The sequence below is a fragment of the Cyprinodon tularosa genome, unplaced genomic scaffold, assembly GCF_016077235.1.
Source record: "Cyprinodon tularosa strain WSP-4 unplaced genomic scaffold, ASM1607723v1 ctg407, whole genome shotgun sequence".
Classification (NCBI taxonomy): Eukaryota; Metazoa; Chordata; class Actinopteri; order Cyprinodontiformes; family Cyprinodontidae; genus Cyprinodon; species Cyprinodon tularosa.
Genome location: NW_024039127.1, coordinates 1,138,031 through 1,154,778, shown reverse-complemented (window position 1 = coordinate 1,154,778; position 16,748 = coordinate 1,138,031). Strand labels below are relative to the sequence as shown.

The window sequence follows — 16,748 nt, the reverse complement described above, 5'->3', positions numbered from 1 at the left end:
GCTGCTGCTTGAGCAGCACGTCACGTGCCTCAGATGCTCATGCGTTTGGATAAAATGAGCTGAATGCAGGTTACATTTGACAGAGTTACATTTCTTTATTAAAGAGTTTCAAACAAAGAGTTATAATCTACAGGAAAGCATCAAAATGTTGGTTTGATCCAAGCCTACAATCCGTCTCTCCCGGATCGGATCCACTCCGGTTAGTTTTCCAATGAAGCTGTTCTGTGGAGCTTATGGCTGATTTAAGAAAAGAGACAGGTCTGTCCAGGCAATTTAGTTTTCTTTTTCCTTTTATTAGACTGAAAAGAAAATAAATAAAATTGCACACAATATCCATCTGCTTATGCCTTCTTTCAAACAGGTTCATAAACTTTACAGAAACATCCTCATCCTGAAAAACAAACCAAAAAATGGAGGAATCTGAACTAGAACAGCGGGAGAACAGAGGAGCTGAAGGTAGATTAGGTTCCATGATCACAGTGGGAACAAAAATGCAGACTAGGGAGCAACTTTCATCCGTTTCCACTGCTGTTGGCTCTGCAGCTCATTTCATTGCACGGCATGGGTTCTGATCCGATCTGCTGGGAAGCCCAGATGTGCTCAAAAGAAGCATGTGTGTTTCACCCTTAAAAACAACAACAACAAAAACTAACAGATTTTCCCTTTTGTGCAACTTTATAAAAAAAAAAATTCACAGTTTGAGCATAAAGTGTTTGTAGTTTTCTCTCTTTCCGTAAATACACAGGTCATGAACTTATTAACTCCCATCACGCATTGCTTCCTTAAAGTCATAGGGAAGTGGCCGTTCCAGTGGTCTCACGAGTGGTGCACGACTTTACACAAGTGAATAAAGTGAATGTGATTGGTCAATTATCAAGGGGGCGGGATTGTTGTGGCAGAAGGTTCGCAAGCTAGTTTGGTAGTGGCCAGTTTGTCGGAAGCATCTTGCTAACCAGTTAGCAACTTAGTGCTAGTAGGTTCCCAATGGGAAATTCCATTGGGACCAAGTAGCACTAAATTGGTGCCTTAGAAACGACGCTGTCAAGGAACGCTATGGACAGCGGAAACATGCAAGAGGAGGAGAGTTTAGTGTCGGAGGTCGTGGATGAGTCTCCTCCGTCATCCATTTTTTATTTAGAGGAGGAAAGCGGTAGCCTCGTGAGACCATCCTGATCTCGCGAGCTTTCAAGGTTTTACTCGCTAATCAGTCTGGAGACTCTCCGTTTAAGAAAATTTGGAGCCGTTCACCAAACGAACGTCCAATCAGCGTTGGCTTTGAGGCGGGTTGAGGTGTGACGCAACGAGAAGCGCGACAGTTCAGTCTAAAGAACATGGCGGCTTCAGCCGATGAAACTAGCGTTAGCGTGGCTATCGAGCAAGTTTTATCGGAATTACAGAGTATTTCTTCACTGAAAGAAGAGCAAAACACTGCTCTGGAGGCTTTTCTCAGAGGAAAAGATGTTTTTGCTCTTCTCCCGACTGGTTACACAGTTCCAGTTCCGCCAGATGGATTTGCTCCATCTGGCGGAGTCAGGTTAGGAAAGCGGGGACGAAGATGTTGTGGAAGAGGACGCCAGGGCGGCAGAAGCTTGGTTTGGTGTAGAAGGCTTCCAGCCGTACATGTTTGAGCCCTTGCCTCGCAACGCTGCCAGTTCTGTTAGCTCTACGCCTGCCGAAGACACAGACGTCCATCCCCGTGAACACTGGGACGCAACTCAATGGGAAAGGAAAGGATTCTGGTTTCAACCGTTGCGTATATTAGCTGCGACATATGAATCAATTTCCATATTCAATGTATAACATGGATGCATAATCACCTCATTTTATTTAAGTGTTAAATTATGTTTAAAGTATCAGATTATAATTAAAAATGTCTCTGGACCTTTACTGGTTGAATTTCTTTATTCCCGCTGATTTTTAATTGGTTACCACTGCTATAAAGCCTCAAACTCAACTCTATTTCTGACATTTTGAATTGAAAAAGCTTCCTGGATGGAAGAGAGAAACGTCTTCAAACTTGGAAACAGAGTTTTTTAACCTGGATGACTGAGAATCTTCACCAGCAAACATCTATGATCCTCACTGTGTCATTCTGATTCACTGGGTTCCTCTGTTGAGCTGAGACACACCTGTTCAGGTAAATGCAGGAGCTTTCCGCAATGATGAACAGACCCTTTATCCTCGGGTATATCCGTGGATCTGAAAGGTTCTAAAAGCCGTTTGATAATTTCTTCACAAAGGACTTAAAGCATTCTATCACCAGCACAGAACCTTGGTGTGAGCGGAGAAGCCACAGAGAACCGTCCATCATGGTTCACGCAACTCTAACAGCTGAGTTCCACTAAAACAATTCCAGCCTCTGGAGAAGGTGTCCTCTGCCAATGGAGATGATGAAACAGAAGAAGGTCTGGAGGACATAGAGATGTGTGGAAACCTTGAGAGGGACAAAGGAGAACCATCATAAGCCTTGAATAAAGTGATGATGCAGTAAAAGCTGAAGAGCTCACCTGGAGACTCAGGCTGACATCAGCAGGCCTGCAGTCACTGCAAAATCACAAACAGTTTCAGTATCAAACAGTTTACTGTGGTCAGCCTTCATCCTCCTCATCCTCCTGCTCACCGTCCGCAGCATCCGGCGGCAGCAGCGCGTCCTGCCTGTTGGCCAGAACGAAGGCCAACGTGGCCAGGATGGCGTAGTCCAAAATTCCCAGCATGGCCAGGATGTAGGCCCAGTGGACGGAGCAGTTACCTGGAGAGAAGCTGCCCACCTGAGGGTCCAAACACGGTCAGAGGCAGAACCTGGAACCTGATACTGCTCATCTAGAAACAGCTGCTGCACTGCAGGTACAAAAAACTGTAAAAGGTTCTCAAGACATTCTGCTTCGTTATGCTGGAAACATGAAGGCAGAATTTATTCCTGTTCTCATGGAACAAGCAGAGGAAGCAGATTCAGAAACATCTGTAACAAACCATCCTGTCAGCTGCTTATGACCAACAGGACGAATAACTGTACAAACATAAACGTAAACATTTTTATTCAAAGAATGTCCTCACCGAGTCGCCGCACAGAGCTTTCATCTCTGGACTTTCCCATGAGTCTGGAAACAGGAGACACGCCAAGGCGAGACAAAAACCTGTAGAGAAACAAATACATTCCACACAAACTGACCTCTACTGGCAGAGAGAGGGACTACGGCATCGCTGACCTCTACTGGCAGACAAATAAACTACGGCATCGCTGACCTCTACTGGCAGACAAATAAACTACGGCATCGCTGACCTCTACTGGCAGAGAGAGAGACTACGGCATCGCTGACCTCTACTGGCAGACAAATAAACTACGGCATCGCTGACCTCTACTGGCAGACAAATAAACTACGGCATCGCTGACCTCTACTGGCAGAGAGAGGAACTAAGGCATTGCTGACCTCTACTGGCAGAGAGAGAAACTACGGCATTGCTGACCTCTACTGGCAGACAAAGAAACTACGGCATTGCTGACCTCTACTGGCAGAGAGAGGAACTACGGCATTGCTGACCTCTACTGGCAGAGAGAGAAACTACGGCATCGCTGACCTCTACTGGCAGACAGAGAAACTACGGCACTGCTGACCTCTACTGGCAGAGAGAGAAACTACGGCATCGCTGACCTCTACTGACAGACAGAGAAACTACGGCATCGCTGACCTCTACTGGCAGACAGAGAAACTACGGCATCGCTGACCTCTACTGGCAGACAGAGAAACTACGGCATCGCTGACCTCTACTGGCAGAGAGAGAAACTACGGCATCGCTGACCTCTACTGGCAGACAAATAAACTACGGCATCGCTGACCTCTACTGGCAGAGAGAGGAACTAAGGCATTGCTGACGTCTACTGGCAGAGAGAGGAACTAAGGCATTGCTGACCTCTACTGGCAAAGAGAGAAACTACGGCATCGCTGACCTCTACTGGCAGACAGAGAAACTACGGCATCGCTGACCTCTACTGGCAGAGAGAGAAACTACGGCATTGCTGACCTCTACTGGCAGACAAAGAAACTACGGCATCGCTGACCTCTACTGGCAGAGAGAGAAACTACAGCATTGCTGACCTCTACTGGCAGACAGAGAAACTACGGCATCGCTGACCTCTACTGGCAGAGAGAGAAACTACGGCATTGCTGACCTCTACTGGCAGAGAAACTACGGCATCGCTGACCTCTACTGGCAGAGAGAGAAACTATGGCATTGCTGACCTCTACTGGCAGACAGAGAAACTACGGCATTGCTGACCTCTACTGGCAGAGAGAGAAACTATGGCATTGCTGACCTCTACTGGCAGACAGAGAAACTACGGCATTGCTGACCTCTACTGGCAGAGAGAGAAACTACGGCATTGCTGACCTCTACTGGCAGACAGAGAAACTACGGCATCGCTGACCTCTACTGGCAGAGAGAGAAACTACGGCATTGCTGACCTCTACTGGCAGAGAGAGAAACTATGGCATTGCTGACCTCTACTGGCAGAGAGAGAAACTACGGCATTGCTGACCTCTACTGGCAGACAGAGAAACTACGGCATTGCTGACCTCTACTGGCAGAGAGAGAAACTACGGCATTGCTGACCTCTACTGGCAGACAGAGAAACTACGGCATCGCTGACCTCTACTGGCAGAGAGAGAAACTACGGCATTGCTGACCTCTACTGGCAGAGAAACTATGGCATCGCTGACCTCTACTGGCAGACAGAGAAACTACGGCATCGCTGACCTCTACTGGCAGAGAGAGAAACTACGGCATTGCTGACCTCTACTGGCAGAGAGAGAAACTACGGCATTGCTGACCTCTACTGGCAGAGAGAGAAACTACGGCATCGCTGACCTCTACTGGCAGACAGAGAAACTACGGCATTGCTGACCTCTACTGGCAGAGAGAGAAACTATGGCATTGCTGACCTCTACTGGCAGAGAGAGAAACTACGGCATTGCTGACCTCTACTGGCAGACAGAGAAACTATGGCATTGCTGACCTCTACTGGCAGAGAAACTATGGCATTGCTGACCTCTACTGGCAGAGAGAGAAACTACGGCATTGCTGACCTCTACTGGCAGACAGAGAAACTATGGCATTGCTGACCTCTACTGGCAGAGAAACTATGGCATTGCTGACCTCTACTGGCAGACAGAGAAACTATGGCATTGCTGACCTCTACTGGCAGAGAAACTATGGCATTGCTGACCTCTACTGGCAGACAGAGAAACTACGGCATCGCTGACCTCTACTGGCAGAGAGAGAAACTACGGCATTGCTGACCTCTACTGGCAGAGAGAGAAACTATGGCATTGCTGACCTCTACTGGCAGACAGAGAAACTACGGCATTGCTGACCTCTACTGGCAGACAGAGAAACTACGGCATCGCTGACCTCTACTGGCAGAGAGAGAAACTACGGCATTGCTGACCTCTACTGGCAGACAGAGAAACTACGGCATTGCTGACCTCTACTGGCAGAGAAACTATGGCATCGCTGACCTCTACTGGCAGACAGAGAAACTACGGCATCGCTGACCTCTACTGGCAGAGAAACTATGGCATCGCTGACCTCTACTGGCAGACAGAGAAACTACGGCATCGCTGACCTCTACTGGCAGACAGAGAAACTACGGCATCGCTGACCTCTACTGGCAGAGAGAGAAACTATGGCATTGCTGACCTCTACTGGCAGAGAAACTATGGCATTGCTGACCTCTACTGGCAGAGAGAGAAACTACGGCATTGCTGACCTCTACTGGCAGACAGAGAAACTACGGCATCGCTGACCTCTACTGGCAGAGAGAGAAACTACGGCATTGCTGACCTCTACTGGCAGACAGAGAAACTACGGCATTGCTGACCTCTACTGGCAGAGAAACTATGGCATCGCTGACCTCTACTGGCAGACAGAGAAACTACGGCATCGCTGACCTCTACTGGCAGAGAAACTATGGCATCGCTGACCTCTACTGGCAGACAGAGAAACTACGGCATCGCTGACCTCTACTGGCAGACAGAGAAACTACGGCATCGCTGACCTCTACTGGCAGAGAGAGAAACTATGGCATTGCTGACCTCTACTGGCAGAGAAACTATGGCATTGCTGACCTCTACTGGCAGAGAGAGGAACTACGGCATTGCTGACCTCTACTGGCAGAGAAACTATGGCATTACTGACCTCTACTGGCAGACAGAGAAACTACGGCATCGCTGACCTCTACTGGCAGAGAGAGAAACTACGGCATCGCTGACCTCTACTGGCAGAGAGAGGAACTAAGGCATTGCTGACCTCTACTGGCAGAGAGAGGAACTAAGGCATTGCTGACCTCTACTGGCAGAGAGAGGAACTACGGCATTGCTGACCTCTACTGGCAGAGAGAGGAACTAAGGCATTGCTGACCTCTACTGTTAGAGAGAGGAACTACTGAATCAACGACCTTTATGAGCAGAGAGAGGAACTACAGCAATGTCAACCTCTACTGGTTTCCTTTATTAAAGGGAAACGCCGTTTTTTTTACATTGGGTCCTTGATTTTACGTTATTCCATCATGTTCTACTCACCCATATGAGTTTAGTGTCATTTGGAGCCGTTCTGAAGATATTCTGTTAGGTTCTTTCCAAGTAATGTCTTCCTATGGGCAACGACTTGAAGGCAAACATCATAGAATCAAAACAGATTTCAGTAGTGTCATTGCTATGCAGTCTTCTGGCCGCCACTCACATCCTGAGGTTTATGAGTTGGAAACCCACTCCCACAGACTGCCACTCTGTGTCTCTGAGCAAGACCCCTTACCCCACACTGCTACCCGGACGCGCCACAATGGCAGCCCACTGCTCCCCAAGGGGATGGGTTAAATGCAGAGAGGTAAACTTCTCCAATGTGAGATCAATAAAGTTCAATTTAAAGGTATATTATCTGACAAACTTTCAAAAATGGGTCAGCATGAAAGAAAAGTAAGGTAGACGAACGCAGAGAATGTTTTTTTTTATACTCAAGGCTATAAAGGAGGCGGCAAAATGTTTGAGACGGCAGATTCGACTTAATTGTACTGATGTCAAGAAAGCACAGATGTCCAAAAAGGTTTTCTTAAAATACAATAATAGCTTTTGGAGCCGTCTCCAGTCCGCTTGTCATTCACATCTCTAATCGCACCACGCAACGGTTCACTTCAACCCAACTAATACCTTTGCTTTAAAACAGACCTGAGTTTGCTTTTTTGTTCTGCATCAGAGTTTGATTAGTCACTGATACCTCTCTAAACTAAGCTTTCTGGCCAAACAATTTATGGTCTGATTAAAGCAGACTAAACAGGGCTTATATGAATGCACCCTTAGTGCCCAGGATAAAACAATTTCTTCTTTAACTGGTACCTTGGTCTCAAGCTCCAGCAAAAGTTGACACTGACCTGCCGTCAGCTGAAGCCAGGCACAGATCTTGTAGACGGTAGCAGCGCTGCAGAACCTGAAAAGGCAGAGACACAGAACGCTGGTCCACACCGCCCACAGAGACACTCCCACCAACACGGCCACCGACTGGAAGGACGGCAACGGAAACAGGCTGGACAAACCTCCGCGACAGTCAGGAACCGGCCAGTCGGTCTCCAGGCAAACCTGACCTCAGACAGAACACACAGGAAGAGAGCGAGAGATGGACACATTTACTGAGTGCAGAGCAGGAGTCAAGCTCCACAAGGACTTCATCAAAAAGGAGTCAGAACCGAAGCTCAGAGGTTTTCATGACCAGATCATCCAGTCAGATTGATTCAAAGTTTTCTATCTAAGGAAAACCAGCTGATTGCATCGACTCATTGACTCTTCAGCAATCCCTCACACTAAGCATGCTTGTAGCGACAGTGGAGAGGAAAAACTCCCTTTGAACAGGAAGAAACCTCCAGCAGAACCAGGCTCAGTGTGAGCGGCCATCTGCTGAGGCCCACTGGGGTTCAAGGAGACAGAAGCAGACATAGAAAAAAAAAGCATAGATACAAAAGGCAACTGTCAACCAGCTCCACAGGCGGCCCCGTCCAGGAAACACACAGCCAGGCAGACGAGCTCCGAGCCAGCTCCCATGTCAGAGGATGAAGAGAGCACATCCAGTTAGTCACAGTCAGAGAAACAGGACTACACTGGAAAACAGGCCAAGATCCAACATCTAGAAACAAAGGTGTTGATGGCAGCAGCACAGCTGATATTTCTCTCCAGGATGGAGTCACAGCCAAACAGGAACAGACCAGATGAAGCTACTATGAGAAAAAGCAGAGAGAGCAGAACGTTAGAGATTGAACTAACAGATTCTGCAGAGTGGGAGAATAGAGAGAGAATGAAGCAGAATGATGAAAAAGGGGTCCCTATGTCCTCCAGCAGTCTAAGCCAATAGCAGCAGAACTATAGAGATAGCTCAGGATAACCTGAGCCACTCTAACTAGAAGCTTTAGTAATGTTCAGGTTGTTCTGATGGCTCCAAATTGCATCATGAACAAATCCCTCTCACCATGATACCACCAACAGTCTGGACTATTAATACCAGGATGGATGCAAGTTTTCAGACTGTTTCCACCATGTTCTGATCCGACCATGTGAACCCTTCAGCTATAGTCCAAACTCACCGGACCAGGAAATATTTGCCACAACAATCCCGCCCCCTTGGGTCCAGTTCTGGTGACTCTGTGTGTCTGTGGTGCCTGCTTCTTAGCTTACATTAGTGGAACGCTTTGATCAAGTCAGGAGACTTGACCAAAGCACTATACAGTACATTCAGTCATTCACACTCACACTCTGATGGTGGCAAGCTACATTGTAGCCACAGCTGCTATGAAGAAATATTGAGTCAATCCTGAGGTTCGTTAAACTGAACTCTGAGCTGCGATTGGTTCTTCCTCACCTCAAACAGTCCCAGGGTGCCGCTGGGCAGAGGAGCTCCTGTCTGGTGGTTCCTGGTTTCTGTGGTTCCAATCCAGGAGGGCTGAATCAGGATGACCACCTGGATGATAGCAAAGCACAGCGTGCAGACGGCCCAGAGGACGCCGACCGCCCGGGCGCTTCGAACGAACTCCGTCTGGTAGAGACGAGACAGGTCGGCCAGGCCTGGCGACACCGACATCCCTGACAGACGGAGACAGGAGGGTTAACAAAACTTTATAGCATTGCCAAAAACAAAATGGAGGCAAGCCTGAGGAGGGAGAGGAGAGTCTATAATGGGCGTTTCTCAATATGCGTTCTTGAGCGTTCTCGTGTGCTCGTGTACTCGTGATACGTCATAAGCCTCAGCCCGAGTACCGTTCCAATTCTCAAGAACGCCAGATCGAGAACGCACCAAATCCCCGGATGTTGTTCTCGCCCCGCCCTCTTTATCGAGCATGCATCAGAGCAGACTTTTGCGTTCTTCAGACTGACCGCTTTCCCAGAATGCCCCGCGGCCGCAGCTTCTTTCCAGTTAGTGCGAAATTTTAAAAAAAAGTCTGACGTTGAGCGGACCAGAGTGACCAGCAGACCTCCGAGGGTAACCGCAGCCAGGGCTAATGTTACCCCGTCTGTAGTGCACTTCTCTCGGTCTAGTTATGTGTGAACTACCGCTCGTTCTGATGGCGGTTTTTTTGCGGTTCGGTAATTTTTTTTAATGTTTTTTAAGCTTTAGAAATTAAAAATATTGTTTTCAACATGTTTTGTGTAGGGAATAAATAGTTTTGACTGTTAAAGAAATGCTAAACAACGTTGCATGTGATGACGTCACGAGTACACTTCTGCTCCAATACACATACGTGCTTGCGTGCTCGCGTTCTCGTCAAGTCCGCTCTTCCTGCGTTCTCGCCAAAAACGGACTTGACGAGAACGCGAGTACGTACTCGCGTTCTCGCGAATTGAGAAACGCCCCAAGCTTCTGCTGCCCTGGCGTCCTCTTTGTCCTTATTTCTGATTTCAACCGTTGCGTAAATTAGCTGCGACTTATGAATCAAGATGCTATGACTGAAAACATTTGATTGACAGATGATCGTTGATATATGATTGGCTGAATTTAGGTGTTCGGGCTGAAGTAGAACTAACTGGCCTGCATGACATAACGGATAACGGATTTCTTTCTTTTAATAGAAATGTTGTCACTTGTGGGACAATATAGTCTGATAAAGAATACATTTATATCCATGTTTAAGCCAGAATGATTGACATTTAGATATGATTTCCCTACGACTTTAAGATTTGATCATATTTACTTAAAATATCATCTTAAAAATGAACTTTCAAAATGAATCTTGCACTACTTACCTTGACTGGAATATTGATTTGCGCTGCGACTGTTTATTTACAGAACATTGTAGTAAGTTTAATTCAGAAAGCTTCTGTCCAAGTTTTATTAATTTATTCTATAGTAATTATATTGTATATCCTGCACTTGCTGCTTTTACACTTCTGGTTAGACCTAAACGGCATTTCGTTGCCTTGTACCTGCACCTGTGTAATGACAATAAAGTTGAATCTAATCCAATCTAATGTGACAACCCTTCCAGCTGGGGCACTGCTGCCATGGAGGATGGAGGCTCAGTAGGTCCCTGGTGAAGGGCTCAGCAGTCCTGCGGGCAACGTTCTCTGAACACACCGGTTTGTTTATGGCCTACCCCTGTCATCAATACCCCAGAACCATCTTTAGTCTGGCTCTAAATGTCAGAAGTTGTTGAAAAGACGACCCAGATTCCATGATCAGAACTAGGCCTCATTGGAAATGTTCCCCTGCCTCCTGATTGGCTCCTGAGATGCAAACACTCAGCATCCAGCTGCAGATCTCAGGAACAGTGAACGATCTGAGTGAAGCAACACATCATCAGCCAGTTCACCATTCATCAGAGGAGTGCAGCCAAACAGCACAGCAATCCTCACCGCAGGATCAAAGAGGGACAACAAAACAAACCATCAAAGGTTCTGCAGGAAACAGCCTGACGGAGCTGCAGCCAATCACATTCAGCCCTGAAGCATCGCATCAACATCCCGGGATTAACACGCACGACCCGCGGCGCATTCATGTTAAAACAGGCAGCACAAGAAGAAAAGGGCAGACCTGCAGCAGAAGGAGGGCGAGGAGGTCCAAATGGAGGAGGAGGATGTTTCCTGCAGGAGGAAGAGGAGGAGGATATTTCCTGCAGGAGGAAGAGGAGGTCTGACTCTCTGCAGGAGGAGGATGAAGAGGTGGAGGGTTTCTGCAGGAGGAGGAGCTCCCCGGATAATGATGCTGTAGATGATGAGGAGGGTTTCTGTGAGAGGGTCACCATGGAAACAGGCTGTAGTTCGTCACCATGGCGACAGCTGCGAAGCGCCTCTCTGGGAGGTTTTAATGCAGAAACCAAATATGTGACCAAGGAGCATTTTCTGACCCACAGCTGAACTTCTTAGAATCAGAGATTTATTTCTACGCTGGTTCTGAATCAGTAATTATCTCTGGCGGCAGAGAGGCCCAAAGGTTCGCTGGTCAGAGAAGGTTCTGCCTGTATTATTAATAGAGTCTAACCTGAACACAAACCTGATGCTACGTTCACACCTAAAGCAGCAGAAGCAGCAAAAACGCCATGAGGCAGGGACCTTAGGGCGCTGCCTTTTTTCTCTATGGTTAGGAGCCACATTGGGGAGGGATTTTATAAGTGTTTACTTTTACCCACTTCTTTTCAGGACTTGTAATTGAATTGATTTCGTTTATTGACTATTGTTTCACAGCGGGGGGGGGGGGGGGGGGGGGGGGGGGGATTTACAATTAGGCAATACTAGGCAGCTGCCTAGCGCCCCAAGTTTTTGGGGGCCCCATAAAACTGTGTACATGTATGGTTATTACAACTATTCCCTATTTTTTTATATGTTTATGATAAAAATCATTTCGCTAAAATGCCATCAGAACGCTGATAATATTAAGTGTGTCTCAGCCCCCCCCTTCAGTGTCCACCATATTGGATCAGTCCATTTGCTGCACATGTTCAGAAAGGTCCAAACAGACAGCAGCAAACCATTTGAAAACAAACCATGCAAAGAGCAGTGTTGCCAACTTAGCGCTTTAGTCGCTATATTTAGCCACTTTTCAGACCCCTCTAGCACTTTGATTTCTAAAAAGCTCCTAGCGCCAAATCTAGAGACTTTTTTCTGCTACTGGAGACTTTGGAGACAACATCTAAAAGCAGCGAACTCTGCTCTCCAGAGCGAGTAGATTGGTAACCCCGCCTCCTGCTCTCCTCTATCTTGTCTGCTGTCATGATTCATGCAGCTATTATTTCATCCAAATGAAAAATGGAGAACAGATAAGCAGATCATGGCTTGTCTACAGTGAAAAGAAGGACTGGGTTATTTACTTTGGCCTTTTTGGAAACACAGGAAGGAGCAATCAGCTAAGTGAGCTTAGTGCTTGGAAACAATCTTTCATTCCTTTAGAGACAGCATGAAAAGTTAGCTGAGTACAAAACATAGAGAGGAAAACAAGAAGAAAAGCCAATCAGGAGAGGAGGAACTTTAACCCTCAGCCAATCAGGAGAGGAGGAACTTTAACCCTCAGCCAATCAGGAGAGGAGGAACTTTGCCCCTCAGCCAATCAGGAGAGGAGGAACGTTAGCCTTCAGCCAATCAGGAGAGGAGGAACTTTAACCCTCAGCCAATCAGGAGAGGAGGAACTTTAACCCTCAGCCAATGAGGAGAGGAGGAACTTTAACCCTCAGCCAATCAAGAGAGGAGGAACTTTATCCCTCAGCCAATCAGGAGAGGAGGAACTTTAATCCTCAGCCAATCAGGAGAGGAGGAACTTTAACCCTCAGCCAATCAAGAGAGGAGGAACTTTGCCCCTCAGCCAATGAGGAGAGGAGGAACTGTAACCCTCAGCCAATCAGGAGAGGAGGAACTTTAACCTTCAGCCAATCAGGGGAGGAGGAACTTTAACCCTCAGCCAATCAGGAGAGGAGGAACTTTAACCCTCAGCCAATCAGGAGAGGAGGAACTTTAACCCTCAGCCAATCAGGAGAGGAGGAACTTTAACCCTCAGCCAATCAGGAGAGGAGGAACTTTAACCCTCAGCCAATCAGGAGAGGAGGATCTTTAACCCTCAGCCAATCAGGAGAGGAGGAACTTTGCCCCTCAGCCAATCAGGAGAGGAGGAACGTTAGCCTTCAGCCAATCAGGAGAGGAGGAACTTTAACCCTCAGCCAATCAGGATAGGAGGAACTTTAGCCTTCAGCCAATCAGGAGAGGAGTAACTTTGCCCCTCAGCCAATCAGGAGAGGAGGAACTTTGCCCCTCAGCCAATCAGGAGAGGAGGAACTTTATCCCTCAGCCAATCAGGAGGAGGAACTTTAACCTTCAGCCAATCAGGAGAGGAGGAACTTTAGCCTTCAGCCAATCAGGAGAGGAGGAACGTTAGCCTTCAGCCAATCAGGAGAGGAGGAACGTTAGCCTTCAGCCAATCAGGAGAGGAGGAACTTTAACCCTCAGCCAATCAGGATAGGAGGAACTTTAGCCTTCAGCCAATCAGGAGAGGAGGAACGTTAGCCTTCAGCCAATCAGGAGAGGAGGAACGTTAGCCTTCAGCCAATCAGGATAGGAGGAACTTTAGCCTTCAGCCAATCAGGAGAGGAGGAACTTTAACCCTCAGCCAATCAGGAGAGGAGGAACTTTATCCCTCAGCCAATCAGGAGGAGGAACTTTAACCTTCAGCCAATCAGGAGAGGAGGAACTTTAGCCTTCAGCCAATCAGGAGAGGAGGAACGTTAGCCTTCAGCCAATCAGGAGAGGAGGAACGTTAGCCTTCAGCCAATCAGGAGAGGAGGAACTTTAACCCTCAGCCAATCAGGAGAGGAGGAACTTTAACCCTCAGCCAATGAGGAGAGGAGGAACTTTAACCCTCAGCCAATCAAGAGAGGAGGAACTTTATCCCTCAGCCAATCAGGAGAGGAGGAACTTTAGCCTTCAGCCAATCAGGAGAGGAGGAACTTTAACCCTCAGCCAATCAGGAGAGGAGGAACTTTAACCCTCAGCCAATCAGGAGAGGAGGAACTTTAACCCTTAGCCAATCAAGAGAGGAGGAACTTTAACCCTCAGCCAATCAGGAGAGGAGGAACTTTGCCCATCAGCCAATCAGGAGAGGAGGAACGTTAGCCTTCAGCCAATCAGGAGAGGAGGAACTTTAACCCTCAGCCAATAAAGAGAGGAGGAACTTTAGCCTTCAGCCAATCAAGAGAGGAGGAACTTTTCCCCTCAGCCAATCAGGAGAGGAGGAACGTTAGCCTTCAGCCAATCAGGAGAGGAGGAACTTTAGCCTTCAGCCAATCAGGAGAGGAGGAACTTTAACGCTTAGCCAATCAAGAGAGGAGGAACTTTAGCCTTCAGCCAATCAGGAGAGGAGGAACTTTAACCCTCAGCCAATCAGGAGAGGAGGAACTTTAACCCTCAGCCAATCAAGAGAGGAGGAACTTTAGCCTTCAGCCAATCAAGAGAAGAGGAGCTTTAACCCTCAGCCAATCAGGAGAGGAGGAACTTTGCCCCTCAGCCAATCAGGAGAGGAGGAACGTTAGCCTTCAGCCAATCAGGAGAGGAGAAACTTTAGCCTTCAGCCAATCAGGAGAGGAGGAACGTTAGCCTTCAGCCAATCAGGAGAGGAGGAACTTTAGCCTTCAGCCAATCAGGAGAGGAGGAACGTTAGCCTTCAGCCAATCAGGAGAGGAGGAACTTTACCCCTCAGCCAATCAAGAGAGGAGGAACTTTACCCCTCAGCCAATCAGGAGAGGAGGAACTTTAACCCTCAGCCAATGAGGAGAGGAGGAACTTTAACCCTCAGCCAATCAGGAGAGGAGGAACTTTGCCCCTCAGCCAATCAGGAGAGGAGGAACTTTACCCCTCAGCCAATCAGGAGAGGAGGAACTTTGCCCCTCAGCCAATCAGGAGAGGAGGAACTTTAACCCTCAGCCAATGAGGAGAGGAGGAACTTTAACCCTCAGCCAATCAAGAGAGGAGGAACTTTATCCCTCAGCCAATCAGGAGAGGAGGAACGTTAGCCTTCAGCCAATCAGGAGAGGAGGATCTTTAACCCTCAGCCAATCAGGAGAGGAGGAACTTTGCCCCTCAGCCAATCAGGAGAGGAGGAACTTTAGCCTTCAGCCAATCAGGAGAGGAGGAACTTTAACCCTCAGCCAATCAGGATAGGAGGAACTTTAGCCTTCAGCCAATCAGGAGAGGAGTAACTTTGCCCCTCAGCCAATCAGGAGAGGAGGAACTTTGCCCCTCAGCCAATCAGGAGAGGAGGAACTTTATCCCTCAGCCAATCAGGAGGAGGAACTTTAACCTTCAGCCAATCAGGAGAGGAGGAACTTTAACCCTCAGCCAATAAAGAGAGGAGGAACTTTAGCCTTCAGCCAATCAAGAGAGGAGGAACTTTTCCCCTCAGCCAATCAGGAGAGGAGGAACGTTAGCCTTCAGCCAATCAGGAGAGGAGGAACTTTAGCCTTCAGCCTATCAGGAGAGGAGGAACTGTATCCCTCAGCCAATCAGGAGAGGAGGAACTTTACCCCTCAGCCAATGAGGAGAGGAGGAACTTTAACCCTTAGCCAATCAAGAGAGGAGGAACTTTAACCCTCAGCCAATCAGGAGAGGAGGAACTTTGCCCATCAGCCAATCAGGAGAGGAGGAACGTTAGCCTTCAACCGATCAGGAGAGGAGGAACTTTAACCCTTAGCCAATCAAGAGAGGAGGAACTTTAGCCTTCAGCCAATCAGGAGAGGAGGAACTTTAACCCTCAGCCAATCAGGAGAGGAGGAACTTTAACCCTCAGCCAATCAAGAGAGGAGGAACTTTAGCCTTCAGCCAATCAAGAGAAGAGGAACTTTAACCCTCAGCCAATCAGGAGAGGAGGAACTTTGCCCCTCAGCCAATCAGGAGAGGAGGAACGTTAGCCTTCAGCCAATCAGGAGAGGAGGAACTTTAGCCTTCAGCCAATCAGGAGAGGAGGAACGTTAGCCTTCAGCCAATCAGGAGAGGAGGAACTTTACCCCTCAGCCAATCAAGAGAGGAGGAACTTTACCCCTCAGCCAATCAGGAGAGGAGGAACTTTAACCTTCAGCCAATCAGGAGAGAAGGAACTTTGCCCCTCAGCCAATCAGGAGAGGAGGAACTTTACCCCTCAGCCAATCAGGAGAGGAGGAACTTTGCCCCTCAGCCAATCAGGACAGGAGGAACTTTAGCCTTCAGCCAATCAGGAGAGGAGGAACTTTAGCCTTCAGCCAATCAGGAGAGGAGGAACTTTAACCCTCAGCCAATCAGGAGAGGAGGAACTTTAGCCTTCAGCCAATCAGGAGAGGAGGAACTTTAGCCTTCAGCCAATCAGCAGAGGAGGAACTTTAACCCTCAGCCAATCAGGAGAGGAGGAACTTTAGCCTTCAGCCAATCAGGAGAGGAGGAACTTTAACCCTCAGCCAATCAGGAGAGGAGGAACTTTGCCCCTCAGCCAATCAGGAGAGGAGGAACTTTGCCCCTCAGCCAATGAGGAGAGGAGGAACTGTAACCCTCAGCCAATCAGGAGAGGAGGAACTTTAACCTTCAGCCAATCAGGGGAGGAGGAACTTTAACCCTTAGCCAATGAAAAGAGGAGGAACTTTAACCCTTAGCCAATGAAGAGAGGAGGAACTGTAACCCTCAGCCAATGAGGAGAGGAGGAACTTTACCCCTCAGCCAATGAGGAGAGGAGGAACTTTACCCCTCAGCCAATCAGGAGAGGAGGAACTTTAACCC

General features: G+C 48.0%; 1 protein-coding gene across 1 annotated transcript; it reads right to left on the bottom strand.

Annotated features, from left to right (window-relative positions):
- Window positions 1–1,940: 1,940 nt before the first annotated feature.
- On the bottom strand, window positions 1,941–9,157 carry lhfpl4b (LHFPL tetraspan subfamily member 4b). The gene is made up of 6 exons (XM_038298458.1): window positions 8,896–9,157; window positions 7,421–7,625; window positions 3,055–3,134; window positions 2,621–2,768; window positions 2,508–2,544; window positions 1,941–2,434 (listed from the first exon to the last, which is right to left on the bottom strand). The coding sequence occupies exons 1-5, from the start codon at window positions 9,112–9,114 to the stop codon at window positions 2,516–2,518; spliced, it is 681 nt and encodes a 226-aa protein (XP_038154386.1). The 5' UTR covers window positions 9,115–9,157; the 3' UTR covers window positions 1,941–2,434; window positions 2,508–2,515.
- Between the last annotated feature and the right edge of the window lie 7,591 nt (window positions 9,158–16,748).

What these genes read in the sequence shown, in the direction of transcription:
- lhfpl4b (XM_038298458.1), bottom strand. Translation starts at nt 9,114, where the DNA reads ATGTCGGTGTCGCCAGGCCTGGCCGACCTGTCTCGTCTCTACCAGACG. An exon ending in GCACCCTGGGACTGTTTGAG is followed by an intron (nt 7,626 to 8,895) that starts GTGAGGAAGAAC and finishes GTCTGAGGTCAG; the next exon opens with GTTTGCCTGGAGACCGACTG. An exon ending in AAGCTCTGTGCGGCGACTCG is followed by an intron (nt 2,769 to 3,054) that starts GTGAGGACATTC and finishes TTGGACCCTCAG; the next exon opens with GTGGGCAGCTTCTCTCCAGG.